The sequence below is a fragment of the Sphaerulina musiva genome (assembly GCF_000320565.1).
Source record: "Sphaerulina musiva SO2202 unplaced genomic scaffold SEPMUscaffold_2, whole genome shotgun sequence".
NCBI lineage: Eukaryota > Fungi > Ascomycota > Dothideomycetes > Mycosphaerellales > Mycosphaerellaceae > Sphaerulina > Sphaerulina musiva.
This window is the reverse complement of record NW_016017384.1, coordinates 978,464-993,960: the sequence shown is the minus strand read 5'-3', so window position 1 is coordinate 993,960 and position 15,497 is coordinate 978,464. Positions and strand designations below refer to the sequence as shown.

The window sequence follows — 15,497 nt, the reverse complement described above, 5'->3', positions numbered from 1 at the left end:
GGCACTTCCATCTTGAGGTGATTCTGCTCGAGATATTTTGTTTTTGTACTTTTTACATACTACAACATATTTGCTTCCACGATACCTTGACTCTATGGAGGGATCTGATACCGAGATGCAATCCAACAACACCTACAGATGATCCCGATTGGCGTCGACTCCTGGCGAGAAGGCGGCAGATTCCCGAAACGTGTTCAAGAACCGCCAAAGACCAGAAGACTTTGGACGGGGATACCGCCAAAACCATGCTGGCGCAGCAGTTCTCGACCACGGTGATAAGGGAATTCGGCCACAACCATAACTGTGATCTTATCAGCACTGATTCTTGCTTCGGCGAGAAGCTGCAGCACGGCACATAGCGTCTTCCCCGTCGCCAGGACGTCATCCACCACGACCACGGACGCGCCCGTACGGATCACGCCGCGGCCGATCGCGATGGCCTTCTCTCCTGTAGTATGGCGAACCCCCAAGGCGGATATGTGCGAAAGAGACTTGGACACAGAAATTCTGGGTGGAGGGACTTTGCCGGCTTCACGGATCAGTGCCAATGATGCTCCGACCCGCAAGGCCAGCGCCGTCGCAAACACGAAGCCGCTCGTCTCGCAAGAAGCAATCGTGTCGACTGTGCTCCAGTCATCTGCGAAGTGGGTCTCAAATAGAGATGTGCACAAATCCAAGCTGGTTTTGTGTTGACTGAGGCCGAGCACATCGCGAAAATCGATGCCCCAGTGTGGGAAGTTAGGGACGGAGCGCACCAAGTCCTTGAGTTGCTGCAGGGAACCCTCTGGTTGAACAAAGGGAATGATGTAGGTACCGGCGAAGGTTTCGACACTGTCCGCGTCTGCGGTATTTTCATTCTCGAAGACCAGACTCGGACAGTTGTTACGGTCACTGCAGTCTAGGAGGTCCTTGCAACAGTTATCGTCCCCGCCCGGATACCCTCGACGAGCCATTCGCGTCTCTTTAGACGCAGTCACCTTGACCTCGAGAAACCTGCGGTCTGAATCTACGTGGGCATAAGATGCGACTGGCGCCTCATCTCGCATACCAGTCACAAACAGCACGTCCACATCCCCAGCATCGTGGAGCATGCGACTGAACAAAAGTTCAGGCAGATGAGGGTGTCGACGCAGTTGGTCGGCGTAGAAGGCAGTCAACGCTGGTCGGTGGTGCTCCTTATAGGCACGATCCTCCAGCAGACGCGGCAGACTGGCACCCGTCGCGGCGGCATACTCTTGTTTAGTACCATCGCTGATGCGGGCCACCTGCGCTGTGATGTTGTGCTGGTCGCGGAGAGAGGAAGCCCACCGGAGAGCGCAATAGTCCTTGCCGGCGCCGCTGTGGCCGGTGACCAGGACAATAAGGCGGGTGGGCGGAGCGGCGGTGGGGAGCGGAGAGGTGGTAGGGAGCGGAGAGGTGGTGGAGAGCGGACAGGCGGCGGTGGGGAGTGGACAGGCGTATGCCAAGACGTTGTGTGGATCGTATATCTGTTTGAGCCGAGCAAGCCGCGGGAGGTTCGGCCCGAATGCGCGCAATGCCAAGTGCGCATCACGTGGATCCGGCCCCAGGTCCGCGCCGTAGACTCCCGTGCACGAGGTCGAAGTCAAGCATCGCTCTACCACATCGTACACCCACCGCTCCGCCGCTCGAGCAATGGCACTTCCGTCGTGCTGGCGATCCCAAACTCCCGTCACCACGCACGCGAACTCCCAGTCCCGACATCCGAATGCTGTCGCCTCGCTCGCCACGCCGCCCACTCCGCCGCCGCTGCCGTGCAACAGATGGAGATAGCAACGAGGAGAAGGACGGGTCTCCAGGGCTGCGAGCAACGCGTCAGCGATGTCGATGCCGCCGGTAGCCTTCAGGAAGACACACCGCTTGAACGCAGACGTCTTGCCGCCGCCGTGTCCACCGTGCATTCCAGACATGTACATCTCTGTCTCAAACAAGCCGACGCCGTCTACCGTCTGAGAACTCTGTGCTGGGCCGAAGTTTTCATGCATGGCCCGCGTGAGTCCATCGATGGGCACGTTGGAATGTGCGCACATCGTGATACCGAGATGCAGCTTCCCCGTGTCCCAATACAGATACCCGTCTGTAGAAACGTCCGGCGTAAACTTGGCGAGGTAGTCAAATCGGCCGAGCTTGTGTCGTACCTCCCTTGGATCATCCAGTGGGACGACCCAATTGTAGATGGAATAAGTTCGAGCCTTGAACACGTCAAAAATCACGCTGACCACAATGCCAAAGTTGGTTCCGGCCCCTTTCAGCCCCCATAACAACTCGCTGTCGTTTGCTGGGCGCACTGCATCTGGCGGTCGATATGGGCTCGGGACACGACCGACGTAGAAGACCTGACCAGAGGCGACGCTAACCAAAACGGCACCGACAACAGCGTCGCATGCCAGCCCGTGACGCCGACTCAGGTGCCCGATCCCACCTTGCAGCCATAGTCCCGCGCCTACGCTTGGGCGAGATCCTAGAGGAATTGTGAATCCCGCCGCCATTGTCTTGCGGATGACATCTCCGGTCTTGCAACCGGCCCCTACGACGGCTAGGGTGTCGTGCGCCTCGGCGAAGATGTCCACCTGATCGAAGGTGCCCATGTCGATCGCGACGACATTTGGCTGCAGACAATGGCCGCTGTGCCCCCCACCGACGATGGTCATATTGAATGCGCGATCCAGAGCCCAACGCACGCACTTTTGGATGTCTTGAACGGTCTGTGGCCTGATGATGCAGGCAGGCTGGTGAAGGCGAGCATGCCGATTTTTAATCATGTTGTCTCCGCTCACTAATGACACCTGTGCCATCAGCTCCGGCAACGTAGTCGCGTGTCGGGTCAAGGCCACCATGATAGTTGGCGCATTGAAGGAGAGATGGCCTGGCTGGTCTTGCTCACGACGGCCTACGGTGCGGCATACCTTGCGCCACTCCAATTGCACAGCCTCCTTCGCATCCGTATCCTTCAAGGAGAATCCCACAATGAATTGCGCAAGGCAGTCTAGTCTCTCATCGTCATCCTCCACTCGAATGATTCCCGTAGGAAAAGAAGCCGTTCGATAGCAGACCAAGCCATCGAGAGAGAGGCTCCCCTCACGATGGAAAACCACCACTATTCCGCCATCTTGTCCACCAACTAGCAAATTCAGCGCTCGTTCGATGAATGCGCGCTTTGGCTTCATGCCATACATGCTGTGACAGAACAAGACGACGTCAAACTTCTCGTCATAACCAGTCGCGCCGCCGCTCTCTAGAGTGAATGGCATTCGGCGAACAATTGCAGCGCTTTCCAGGGATGGCAGTGAGCGTTCTCCGCCTTCTGGGCAGAACCCTTCCTCGAGCCTAGCGGCAAACTGCTCGTTCGGCTCAAATGCAACGTATCTCTTAATCTTCTGTCTTAACTCCTCAGACAGCCAACCTAACACGCTCTCTGGGCCTGGTCCGACCTCGAGCACCGAGATACGACCATGTGACTCGCATAGAGGCTTCAGCAGCCGAGAGAGCTGAGGAACGATGAAGTCTTCGTAAGTCATACGCCCTGATCCCTGTGAGAGGATCTTGAAACCAGCCTCGTACTGTGAGTCGTCCAGCTGTGTCGTGGATGGCGCCATTGCTGTGGCCCTTTCCCGGAGGAGCTTTTCGAGCTCATTGAGGGTCGCCATATCAGCTGTGGTTCCGTGTGTATTCTGGTTCAGTGACACTACAAGGTTAGTGGAGGTTGCTAATGGACACCAGAGTGCGGAGTGAAGAGTTGGGTTTTTGTGCGAGAGTGCAGGATGGAGAGTTGGCTTTTGACGCGAGAGTGTAGATCGAAGATTTGGCTTCCGTCACAAAGGAGGTGTTTGCTGAGGACAATTCTAACTCGCCGCTAACATGTTTTGCGCATTCCTTGGTTTCTCAAGAAAATGGCGCAAAGCACGCAAGCACGGCAACTGCAGACTCTCACGACGCACAAACGCGATACTATCAACAGCATCCGACTTGCGTACCGACCATTTCCTTATTGTGAAAGACAACCGCAGCATGTAGCAAGCCTCACGAAGCCAGCCGATGCTTTCGCAGAATTTATCTCAACTTGAAGCATTCACTCGCTGACAAGAGACCCATGCAACCAAACAAACAACGGAGGCCTCCGCTGTCGCATTCAACAGGACGTAGATGACTTATATAAACCTGTCCGACATTGCGCAGCAAATTGTCATTGCACTTACCCCTTTTTATCACCTTTCATTTGCCTCTTTCGCGCGACTACTGGAGTATAGCCTCATACAACCGTACAAATACCAGACATCCGGGCCCACTTGCCAAGAATGGCCACTGTCAGCTATCCCTCCATCAGCACTGAATCCGCCCACGAGTGCAAAGTCTCTCCGCATCAGGTACTGCCCATGGAAGATGCCGCAGCCACCACACCTGTGATCCTTCACGATCATGATGAGACAGGTCCCCAAAGCAGCATCATCACCCAAAGCCGCATGAACGAGAAGTCCGAACAGACCGAGCAACGGCTCGAAAAAATGCGAGGAGCGGTGAGAACACTGCTGGAGTGCATCGGGGAGGACCCCGACCGCGAGGGCCTCCAGGCCACCCCCTTGCGATACGCAAAGGCACTCTTGTTCTTGACCGAGGGCTACCAGTCCGACATCACCACCGTCCTGAACGGCGCACTCTTCTCTCACGAGGGACATGCTAGTGAAATGGTCATTGTGAAGGATATTGAAATTTACAGTCTGTGTGAACATCATCTTGTGCCGTTTATGGGAAAGGTAAAGTACCTTGACGTTTACCTCCCTTTACCTTACACTTGGTCTAAACATAATAATAATCACATCCCCCCTCCTCCCTCCTTTCTCATTCTCTCCCTTTCCCCCCTGAGAAGAAAAAAAACAACCCCCTCCTTTTCTCATCTCCCTCCTTTTTCTCTCAAACAACAGATCCACATCGCCTACCTCCCGCACAAGACCCTCATCGGCCTCTCCAAACTCCCTCGCATCGCCGAAATGTTCGCCCGTCGCCTACAAATTCAAGAGCGTTTGACCCGTCAAATCGCGCACGCGATTATGGATCATATCCTTCCTCGGGGCGTGATGGTCGTCATGGAGTCTTCGCATTTGTGTATGGAAATGCGCGGTGTGGAGAAGTCGGGGTCGAGGACGGTTACGAGTTTTGCGTTGGGGTGTTTTCAGCAGGAGCAGTTGGGGGGTGGTATTGGTAGGGCGGAATTGCGAGGGGAGTTTTGGAGGGGGGTGGGGTTGGGGAAGTAAGGTCAGGTAGTAAGAGGGAAAGAGAGATAAGACTTGGATGTTTTTCCTCAAACTTCCTCAATCTAGGGGCTTTTTATATCGAAAAAGGAGTAATTCCCCCCTTTTCTTTTCATAGTGGCAAGCAAAAATGCCCAATAGATTTCAACTTAAATCACGAACTTCTCTCCGAGGGAAAAGAGGCTCACTACGCCGTTTGCACAGGTTATGAAAAAAAAAGCATACACTCATCTAATATACTGCTACGGAGACAATGGAGACTCTCCCTCCTTCTTTTTTTCCTCCCTTCCTTCCTGCAAGGGCCCCAAACCGCCCTGACGGACAGAATCTAGCGCCAACGGCGCAGACGACGTCGAATACGTAGAGAAAGAAGACAAAGAAGAGAAAAAGACGACCGACAAGGACGTCATTTTCTCTTCTTTTTTTTTTGTTTTTTTTTTGTTTTTTTTTTCTTCACCGACTCGGAAAAGCAATCTGAACAAATTTCGTCCCTTTCGAAACTTCATTCGGGTTTTGCACAAACGCGCCCGGCGTCGTCTCCGTCACAAGACGCTCTCCCGGCGCCAATTTCTCCCGTTGGACCTCTTCGGCAGTCAGGACGGTGAAATCTTTGCGAAGGATCTTTTGCGCGGCTCGCGCATTGCGTGCGGCGACGTGAGGAGGGATGACTTGTCGCTTGGCGACGACGAGAGGAGCGGTGGTTTGTTGCTGCTGCTTCTGCTGCTTCTGCTGGAGGTGTGGTGGTGGTACTAGTGGACGCGCGCCATCGAGGACAGCTTGGCGAAGCTCTGCATGTCTCTTCTCGTCTTGGGCTTGGACCGCAATGTGGTCGACTATGGCCTGTGGAATGTGCAGGCCTGTTTCGAGACGCTGTCTGTATGTCCGGTTGGAGACAGTAACCGGTTTGGAAAGCACTTGCCATTTCCAATTGCATCCGTCGAAGCCAACGTTGTTGTAGACTCGGTCCTTGAGGACTACTTCGACGAAGCTGGCATTCTCGAAGTTGCAGCCCTCGAAGACAACATCGACCAGGTAACAATTGTCGAATGTCGTGTTTTTGAACGTGCAGTTGTTGAATTGAATACCATCGTATCGGCCACCGCTCCTGATCTTCACAACGAGCCCTGCCCGAGGTGTGTTGTTAAACGACAAGCCTTTGACGCCGAGCGGGATGCTCGATGCTTCCCAGCCACGTTCCACTGTGTTGATGCGCTTGTGTCGGAGAGGTCCCTCGATGACTCCAAAGCCACTTTCACTCCGGCCAGGATCTTCGTGATCGATCCACTTATCGACCTCGGCCATCTTCCGCTCCCTATCCTGTACCACAATCGCGTGCGGTACGACGTCGTTGACATGGATACCTTGGTACAGCAGATGACTGGCCACTAGCTCCTCCTCAAGCTTGTAGTTTTTCCAAAAGCACTCGAATGTGCAACCGTTGAAACGCGCTCCATCAATAACGACATTCTCAAATTGTGAAGCACGGAAATCGCAATGCGAGAACGTGACATTACTCAACCAGCAGTTCTCGAAGATGGTGGGCGAGAAGCGGTCGAAGGTGCAGTTTACAAAGGTGACATTGACGAAACCCGCTCCGGGTCCAACTCCAAGAGTTCTGATGATAAGTCCGTAGGTCGGAGGCTGCAGTATCGGACTGAATGTGATGTTGAGCCTCGAGGGCACGTCCGAAGGCACGAGTGGGGGAGGTGGCTCATGCGAGTCGGCAGCAGACAATGCCAGAGACCTGTCTGAGTCAGTAAGATCAATAACGGCTCTGCGGTTGACGCGCGCATGTACCCGTTATCACTGCCAGAGCTGGTGCCGACACTACTAGCAGTGTCTGAGCTGATGATGACCTTGCCAATGCCGGATCTCGATTGCTTGACGGCGTAGGTGACGCTGGTGTTGGGGCGCGAGTGTTTCGATCCTGATGGTGCAGCTGCTACTGCTGCGGCGGAGCTCGAATCACAGGTGCCGTCCAGGTCGATGGGCGCGCGGCCGGCGCCTCCATCATCATCTTCATAATCATCGTGCGGATCGATGAACGCGCCACCATCACTATCACCATCGTCACTCGGTCCGATGAGCGCGCCACCATCACTATCATCATCGTCTTCGTAGCCGTCATGCAGGTCGACGTCCGCCAGGCGGCGGCCGAGCACATCCAAGACGGGGTTGTTGTTGTTGTTCTGCGCCATCACGTCAAAGCAGACGAGAGAAGTAACTGATGCAGTGTTAATGTTGTGCTGAAGGGGCGAGGCAAGCTCGAGAGAAGGATGAGGATTTGGTGGAGTGCGGTGTTGTTTTGGTTTTGTGTTTAAAGAAGAAAAACAAGAGGAGAGCAAGTCGCGCGTTTCCAGCATGCAGCCAGTCGCGTACAGCGACGGGCGATGCGTCTCCACCCACCTATTGCAAGACCGCCACTATCGCCAACATCAGCATCTTCTTCTTCTTCTTCTTCTTCTTCTTCACCGTGACCTCGAGAGTGGCTTTAGAAAAGGCATGTCATATGCAATGCCATTGTCGCCCGCTCTGTCCGTGGCCCAAAAACAATAGTCATCAGAACTGCCCCTGAGTAAGGAAGGCCATTGTATTTCATGTCATATTCTTCATCAAAAAATCACCTTCATCCCGGTACAGTGACAAGCGCGTGACGGAGTGAATGGTAGAGGCAAGGTAGGTGTGAGATGCCCCAGAAATTTCGTTCTCTCTCCAAACTCCATACCTGCCTGCCTCGGGGTATCCATCTTCAGCCCAATTGCCGACTTTGTTCATTCCCTGCATCGCCTAAATGTTTCCTGATTGATTGCTTACTACGCTGGCTGTACTGATGCAATCCGCCCATATGCTCACTCTTTCCTTTCCGTCCACCCACTTTGCCTGTCATACGACATCATCGGCCCCCAAGATAACGCCGATAATCATATACTCCCTAGGGGAAAACTTCATGCTCATTCTCGTTGTCGTCTTCGTGTGCACTCTCGCTCATAGTTTGGGTCGTTAGCTTCTCCTCGCAGACCTTCGACCTCTCCCAGTATCGAGATCCCTCACGGCCGCCTCATAAGTAGGTATAGGCGGGCTGTTGTTATGCAGCAATCGACTCTGCTCATCATACTCAGAGGCAGTCGTGCTAGCTCTCGGTCTGGCTGTACTATCAGAGTCATCGTCCCGATCCTCATCATCGTCGCCGTCCTCTTCGTGCGGACTTTCATAATCCGGCGGGGGATGGTCCGCAGGTTCCAAGGGCAGTCCGGGATTCACATGTATATGGCTACCAGCCATATCGCTCGTTCCTTCTCCAGTATCATAATCCTCTTCATTCACTTCATCCTGCATGTCCATGATATTCAGCTGTGCGAGAGAAATGTCGGTGGGAGAACGCTCCGGTCCCGGACTCCGAGTTGGCCGGCCCTGCAGTCGTATCGCGCCACTGTGTGTCCTTCCGTGGCCAGGCGCCCAACTCATACCTTCTCTGATGCCTTCTCGCCCACCTTCGAGAAGGATACTGCCGGCTTCGCTGCCATATGGTGGTGGTGGTGCAAGACTGCCAGTCATGGGTGCGAGGCCCCACTTCTTCACGTTCGCTTCGATGAACACGAATCCCATTTGCCCAAAGTTGACGTGTATGTTGGCAGGTCCATTGGCTCCGACGGTGGGGAAGAAGTTATGAAGCTTCATGCCGTGACAAACGTCTTCCAGCTTCTTGCCATTTCTTGTGAAGAATATTGTCCCAGTTCTTGGCCGATATCCCACTCCTACAACATCTCCTTGCACATATGCAGGTCCATAGTTCGTGGATGTGAATGGCTGATTGAATTTCCGCTGGCCCGTTGACAGATATGCAATCGAGTACTTGTGCAGCCCGGGCAGGCGGAACAAAGGATATGGCTTCGTCGTCAGGCCGATACTAACCATGGTCGGCTCGGGTTTATCGTAGAGCTTGGCTTCCCAGTAGTATACCTCGTTCTGTTTCGGAATAGGAAGATTGCTCTGCACGCTACACTCCGAGTCGAAGAACTCAATCTCCGTCCTGGCCTCTACGAAGCAATTCGCAATCTCCAACTCCGGCTCGAACTCCCATGCCGAGACGCCCTTTTCTTGTATCGCCAGGAATTGCGACAACGAGATGTCGGTCTGTACGGACTCGGGCGGATTGTGCTGTACAAATGCTGTACTCATCCGTGGTCAGTGCTGCCGAAACCACTGCTGCAGATATCATCCAGCTTACCTTTCGCTCTGAAGTACTCGGCCCTCTGCAAATCATCCATCTCCGCCAGCGCGTCCTCCTCCTCCCTCAGGAAAGTCTGCTCATCATCAAACTCCCCTGGCCTCGATATGCGATCCAATAATATTCGTCCTTGATTTGTATATCGGAAGAAGTAGACAATGGCAATAATGAGTCCCACCAGAGCAGCAGAGCCAAAGGCAGACAGCATACCTATCAGTATACCCTTACCCGTGCTGCCTAGGCCAAGTGCTTGGACATTTTGTTGTGAAGTGTGCCACTGTATCCATCCTTTGCCATGATGAGTCTGCCATGGTTGTCGGTTGGTCTCCAGTTCGACAGCGCTGGGAGCAATTCCGGGCATAGTTGCTGCTGTGAGAGACGTCGCCGAGGTGGTAGAAGGCAACTCATCGTACCCGAGCGCGGCCTGCGCCATGGGCAAATGTATGTGTGCGCAGACAGTGTAGTGACGATGGGCGCAAGTGGTGATGTAGCAATTGGCAGCGTCGCTATCGCGCTATGGCCATGTGCTGACGGAAGAAGGTAGGAGGAAGGCGGCGTGGAGTGGTCGCGGATCGTAGTCGGTAGTCCTCGGTGGTGATGTACGCCAAGTCTCGTGAGATTGATGATGATGATACCTACAGGTACTGCTGCTGATATTGTTGATCAGGCGGGACCACACACGGAGGCGGTCATCCACGATCACAGGCCGGTATGTGCCTCAGGCTCGAAGTTCGCTGCAGTCGTGGGGAGGCGGATGGGTGTTTGTGGTGGTGGTGGTGGTGAATATGCAGCGTGGTCGTCGTGATGGTGATGGTGAAGATGGTGGTGGTGGTGGTAGTGGTGGTGGTGGTGGTTGGGGAAGAGTAGGAGGAGGTGGTGGTGGGGGGTGTGGGTGTGTGGTGGTGTGTGGTGCGGTGAAGTGTCTCTGTGTGGTGGGTGAGGCTGATGGCTGATGCAATGGACAGCGCCAGAAGTCTAAAGGCGTGGAACAGCGCGGGACCGTTGTCGTGGACGTCCGGGTGGCTCTCGTCTCAGGCTCTCTGCATGGATGTGGGCAGAAGTACCTTAGTTCGACATGTGTTGTATAATGTCTGTCGTTCATGCACCCGAAATCACCGCATGCATGCTCTCCCTACCTGACCTGACCTGACCTGACCTGACCTGATACCTTCGTGAGCGACATGCGCTGGTCGGAACAAAGACTCGCTCCCTTTCACCATCTCATCATTCCAGTAGTGCCGAATTCGATGGTACCACATCGGGAACTGGCGCTACGGACTGGAATATCCCCTTCCCTACATACCTACCCACTACATGTATCTCCGACCACCGATACCACCGGAAAAGTAGCTCCTAGGAGGTCAGGTAGTACATACATGTCGTTCTAGAGCTGGACGCCACGAAAGCCATGAGGGGAAGCATGCCATCCATGCCCCGGGGCCCATGCCATGGTCCATGGATGCCTCCCGTCGCAGATCAACTGCCTACTACTGCGGTGTAACAACACAACAACAACATCATCATCAACAACAAAATGCTTTTCAATATGGTCCCCTCTACACTACTGTACATGAAACGTGAACACAAGCATGACAGTACCCTTTGCCACTGCACAGCCACACATGGAAGCTACCTTACCTACTCTACGGAGGTACTGATATATATCTACATATGCTTCGCAGCGCTTCTCGCAGCGCCCGCGGCTCCCTCCATCTGCTCTCGCGCCACCAGATCAAAAGTCCTCCTCACCAACGACACTGCCACTTTCCACACACCAGCGTTTCTCATCATCGTCGCATGTAAGCAGCTACATGTACCTTATCTTCCTCGTCACACTTGCTTTGCCTCATCCCATCATCTTGTGTAAATAGTCCCCCCATCCCCCATCCCCCCCCTCATCTGCATGTACCTTGCATTGTCCATTCGCTCATGGCCCTTTCCACGCTGCTACTTGTGCGTGACGATGCTTGCGGAAAACGCCCACCATGAGATCCTTTTCGCCCTGCCGCCTAACGCGAACAGATGCTACGCCGTGAAATGTTGCAAAACGCTGGAAACCCCTCTCGCTATTTATAGTGGTATCATAAGCAAATAACGCCTGGCAAAAGTGTCATGTCGTAGATATCGCAGGCCATGGGGCGCGAGCGAGTGGAGTAGCCGTCGTCACCATGCCTAACGACCTCTCCTAGAAGTTGTACAATTGGCGAAGACTCGACTCCTGTGCTGGCGGCAGATTGTGGAGATAGTCGTCGAATCCAGCGCCAATCATCTGCTTGTATTTGGCAAGAACCTGCTCGAACCCAGCCCGGGGGCCATCGGCCTGCATGCTTTCCAGCCACACGTTGGGAGCGCCGGCCATTTCTCCCAAAAACTCCAGGAGACACTGCTCGAGCGCGGCCGGATTGTCCAGCACGACGTTCACGAACCCCTTGTACGCGTGCCCTTTCTCGTCAGTCCAGTCCACTTTCCGCATGTACTTGAGGAACGGCGATGCGAAGTTTTGGAGGTGCGGAGCAAGCTGCCCGTGGCACCCAATGCCCAGACGACCAAGCGCAATGGCAGCATTCTCGTTGAGCGACTCCGGAACCTCGTCGCTGAAAATGATCAAAGCCAGCTTTTCGAGAAGCTTGTCAACGAAAGGTTCCATGCCCTTCCCCTGTCGCATCGAAATCTCTCCGCAAGACCAGCAAGCGTTGTTGATGACTCGGAAAGTCGATTCGGGATCGTTCTGAACGTCGTGCAACGAAAGTTGCTCAATCAGTATCATCAATACGTCAGAAAGGTACTGCTGAAGCTGCGGAAAGATGTAAATGGCACAGTCACCGAGCAGCGCGTATGCCGATTGTCGGACATCGTTACTCGAATCTCTCATGCAGTAGGCCAGCATGTGAAACATGTTCGGATGAGCGCCGCCTGCCAGCCTAGCACTTTGTTGCTCGTCTAGAGCTTGAATGATAGAACTGAGAAGATCCAAACTGGTCACCAGGAAGTCCTTGTCGGGCAGATCCATGAAAGCCTGCTCGGCACTGGCGCCATCCTCAAGGTTCTGCTGAATCAGCTTGATGCAGCGGTTGAACAGGGGCTCCGCAAATGGCGCAAATTGTGGCCCGAGCGCAGTGGCAACAAATGACAGACACTCGAGCAATGGGAACATTTCTCTCGACTGATCTTGCACGTGCTGCCATCGGTGGATGAGTGCCGGCATGAGCAGATTCACATTCTCAGGCTGCGCAAGATTCGGCGAAGCATGCTCGGCAAGCGTCTGCACGCAGTCGTAGAGAATGTACATGTTCTTGTCCTTGTACTTGCCGAAGCACTTGACGAATTGCTGCAGGATGTCATTGCAGTAGGGCGCCAAAGCAGCATTTGCCTTCTCTTCGAGGACCGCGAACGCGGATGCAGCAGATTGCTGCACTCTCTTGTTATGGTCGAGCATCTTCTCGAGGAGGCCAATCATCATCTTCTCAAAGTATTTATCCTTTGCCGCATTCGGATCATGTGCTGCCCATAACGAGTATCGGCTGAGTGACCAGCATGTGATCTGTCGTACAACGGGCTGCTGGTCGTTGAGAAGTTGCAGCATCAGGGGGATCAACTCTGGTAGATGTGGGGTAATGTTGTCCATGCAGCCTGGTCCGATTGCTCCCAGGGCGAGGACAGCGGCCTCACGATTAGGCCAGTCCGCATGCTGGAAGTTCTCTACCAGCCATGGCAGAACTTCTTGAAACACTGCGCCGTGAAAGTACGTGGCGAGGCTGTCAAGCGAGGCCGCCGAGCACTTTCGCAGATTCCACTCTTCTTCCGGGTCGACATCGTCGTCTTCGTCTTCGTCCAGCTCGCCGTCACTGAGATCGTCATCATCTTCGTAAGCAAACCCATTCACAGCGGGCTTAGCGGGACCATTTTGCTGGGCTCCGTGGGTTGCATCGGAGCGACCAGCCTTGTCCTTGGCGAATGTCGGCTTGATGTCTTTCTCCTCGTCGTCAAGGTCGGCATCTTCTTCGTCGCCTTCCAGTCTCAATTGGTCATCTTCACTGTAAACCATGCAGTTCAGCAGCACCGGCACAACACGCGGAAGGTACGGCCCCAGCGCGTCCCGTAGAACAGGGTTGCTGCTCGCCTCAAAGAAGAACTCAGCAGCATCCAGGGCGAGTTCCTGGTTGCGTCGGTCTTGCTGCTGCGACAACGAATATTCAATCACGCCTTCGACGTGCGGCACGAGAACTTGGGGCAAAGCGTCCGCCAGAAGTGCGAAGGCACGGCATACGAACCGTCGCACATCTTCGTTGCTGTCTGTGGAGAGCTTGACAATTTCCTTGAGTATCGTGTCGATGTTCTCTCGCACAGTCAAGGCCACAGGCTCGACGAGAAACACGTTGATCGCGGCTAGCGCTTTGGTGCGCACTTTGTGGTTTTCATTGCTCGTGAACTTCAGCAGCGCTGGCAGCAGGGAGGCAAGTGGCCGCTGTGTCTGATACTCCTTATCCAGTGCTTTCCTGTTGTCCTCGCATATCTTGAAGAGCGCACCCATGGCGCCATCTTGTGTCTCCTGAGCCCCATTCTGATTCGCTACCATAGTGACCAGCTCTGTCAGGACCTGCGGCCAGCCCAGAATACCGCCTTGTCGCACGACCTCGGTGATGACGTTGCCGATGTAATTGCGTATTTGTGTGTTGCTGTCTTGCAACCCTTGTAGCACGTTGGCTTTGATATACGTCTTGCTCGCTTCCGATATTGACTTGTACGAAGACTTGACGTTGTTCTTGAGTAAGATGGCTGCGGCGCTGCGTGCTGCATGGTAGCCCACCTGATCCAGCCCAGTGTTCGCCGTGGGTGTGATGCAGAGGTACACCAAGTAGTTATTGATGTCAGGCGATGTTTTGGCCTGCTGGAGCATCTGAACGGGAGTCAGCTGAGGATCCCAAGGACATGCTGATTTCTTTCTCACGCACTTGTGCGGCGTTCTTCTGTGCCTGGAGGTCATGTCCGCTGAGGGAGTCGCGGAGACACTGGGCCAGCTGGTTGAGCGGCCCTTGCTGTGGCTGCCACGCCATGGTACAGGTGATATGTGGGTGTGCTGTCGTGTTCGCCTGCAAAATCCAGGTGGAGAGGGTGAAAGGTGCAGAGGCGGATGCAGAATGTTAAGCGGAAGAAGGTGGCCTGTTGCGACGAGGCACGAGGTCAGCAAAGCTGTACCTGTTACTGATAGACGTGCATTTCGCCGAGAACAGGCTGCGGTTCAACTGACAGTGATTTCGTGGTGATTCGAGTGCAGCTCATCGTCGCGACATAGCTGTGGTGGTGGTGGCTGATTTCTGTGTGGTGTGCCCGAGCAGGACGTGTGCAGTAGATAGATTCTAGTTCTACCGGGCTGGTGACCGTCTCGGTACCCACGGAGTCGGTGCAAACTACGGCACCGTGCAGCGGACGCCTTCGACAGGAGGTAAGTAAGGAGTAAGGGAGTAGCAACAGCAACAGAGAACTTATTGGCAATTGTCGTACAGGAGAAAGGACTAGGAGGTAGACACTACAGGCTCAGCGAGTGCGAGCCCTCGGAGGCAGAGTTCGGTGGACCCTGATTCTTGAGGCCTGAGGACAGAAGGAGGAGGGGCTTGACTTCACACCTCACTCCATCAGTCTCATGTCATGGCTTCTCCGCATCGGCGCGGTGAAGCTATCATGAGACAGACTACTGCATGTATCGCGACGTGCAAAGAGAAAACGACTGCCATCAATCAGGCTGCAGTACATGCATGACACCCAGCGGACATGACTACCATCTGCTTACTGCAGCTCGTCGATGTGCTGTCGCATATAATCAGTCATTCGGGTCGTTTCATTCACTCTCGTGGATGTGGCAACGCGAAGTCCAACGTGCTCGTGCTTGTGCTTGTGCTCGTGCACATCGGAAATGCCACGGCCTATTCTGGCCGTGGTCTGTACACGAGACGCAGAACCCATTGCGCGAAAAACGTTCTGTATCGGTCTGTATCGCATGGCCTGAC

At 54.3% G+C, this 15,497-nt stretch overlaps 5 protein-coding genes across 5 annotated transcripts; 1 reads left to right on the top strand and 4 right to left on the bottom strand.

Annotated features, from left to right (window-relative positions):
* Positions 1 to 30: 30 nt before the first annotated feature.
* On the bottom strand, positions 31 to 4,056 carry SEPMUDRAFT_79608 (uncharacterized protein). The gene has a single exon (XM_016910224.1). The coding sequence runs from the start codon at positions 3,663 to 3,665 to the stop codon at positions 195 to 197; it is 3,471 nt and encodes a 1,156-aa protein (XP_016763306.1). The 5' UTR covers positions 3,666 to 4,056; the 3' UTR covers positions 31 to 194.
* Positions 4,057 to 4,313: 257 nt separating this feature from the next.
* SEPMUDRAFT_114307 (GTP cyclohydrolase I) lies at positions 4,314 to 5,267 on the top strand (the record flags this gene model as incomplete). The annotated part of the gene is made up of 2 exons (XM_016901087.1): positions 4,314 to 4,769; positions 4,938 to 5,267. 2 exons carry the CDS (start codon positions 4,314 to 4,316, stop codon positions 5,265 to 5,267), a joined length of 786 nt encoding a protein of 261 aa, XP_016763305.1.
* A 450-nt stretch (positions 5,268 to 5,717) lies between these two features.
* SEPMUDRAFT_130927 (uncharacterized protein) lies at positions 5,718 to 7,462 on the bottom strand (the record flags this gene model as incomplete). The annotated part of the gene is made up of 2 exons (XM_016902386.1): positions 5,718 to 7,008; positions 7,062 to 7,462. The coding sequence occupies 2 exons, from the start codon at positions 7,460 to 7,462 to the stop codon at positions 5,718 to 5,720; spliced, it is 1,692 nt and encodes a 563-aa protein (XP_016763304.1).
* A 168-nt stretch (positions 7,463 to 7,630) lies between these two features.
* SEPMUDRAFT_147127 (SPRY-domain-containing protein) lies at positions 7,631 to 10,238 on the bottom strand. The gene is made up of 2 exons (XM_016904100.1): positions 9,493 to 10,238; positions 7,631 to 9,433 (listed from the first exon to the last, which is right to left on the bottom strand). Exons 1-2 carry the CDS (start codon positions 9,923 to 9,925, stop codon positions 8,265 to 8,267), a joined length of 1,602 nt encoding a protein of 533 aa, XP_016763303.1. The 5' UTR covers positions 9,926 to 10,238; the 3' UTR covers positions 7,631 to 8,264.
* A 960-nt stretch (positions 10,239 to 11,198) lies between these two features.
* Positions 11,199 to 14,975, bottom strand: SEPMUDRAFT_147126 (importin subunit beta-2). The gene is made up of 3 exons (XM_016904099.1): positions 14,741 to 14,975; positions 14,445 to 14,652; positions 11,199 to 14,389 (listed from the first exon to the last, which is right to left on the bottom strand). Exons 2-3 carry the CDS (start codon positions 14,544 to 14,546, stop codon positions 11,678 to 11,680), a joined length of 2,814 nt encoding a protein of 937 aa, XP_016763302.1. The 5' UTR covers positions 14,547 to 14,652; positions 14,741 to 14,975; the 3' UTR covers positions 11,199 to 11,677.
* Between the last annotated feature and the right edge of the window lie 522 nt (positions 14,976 to 15,497).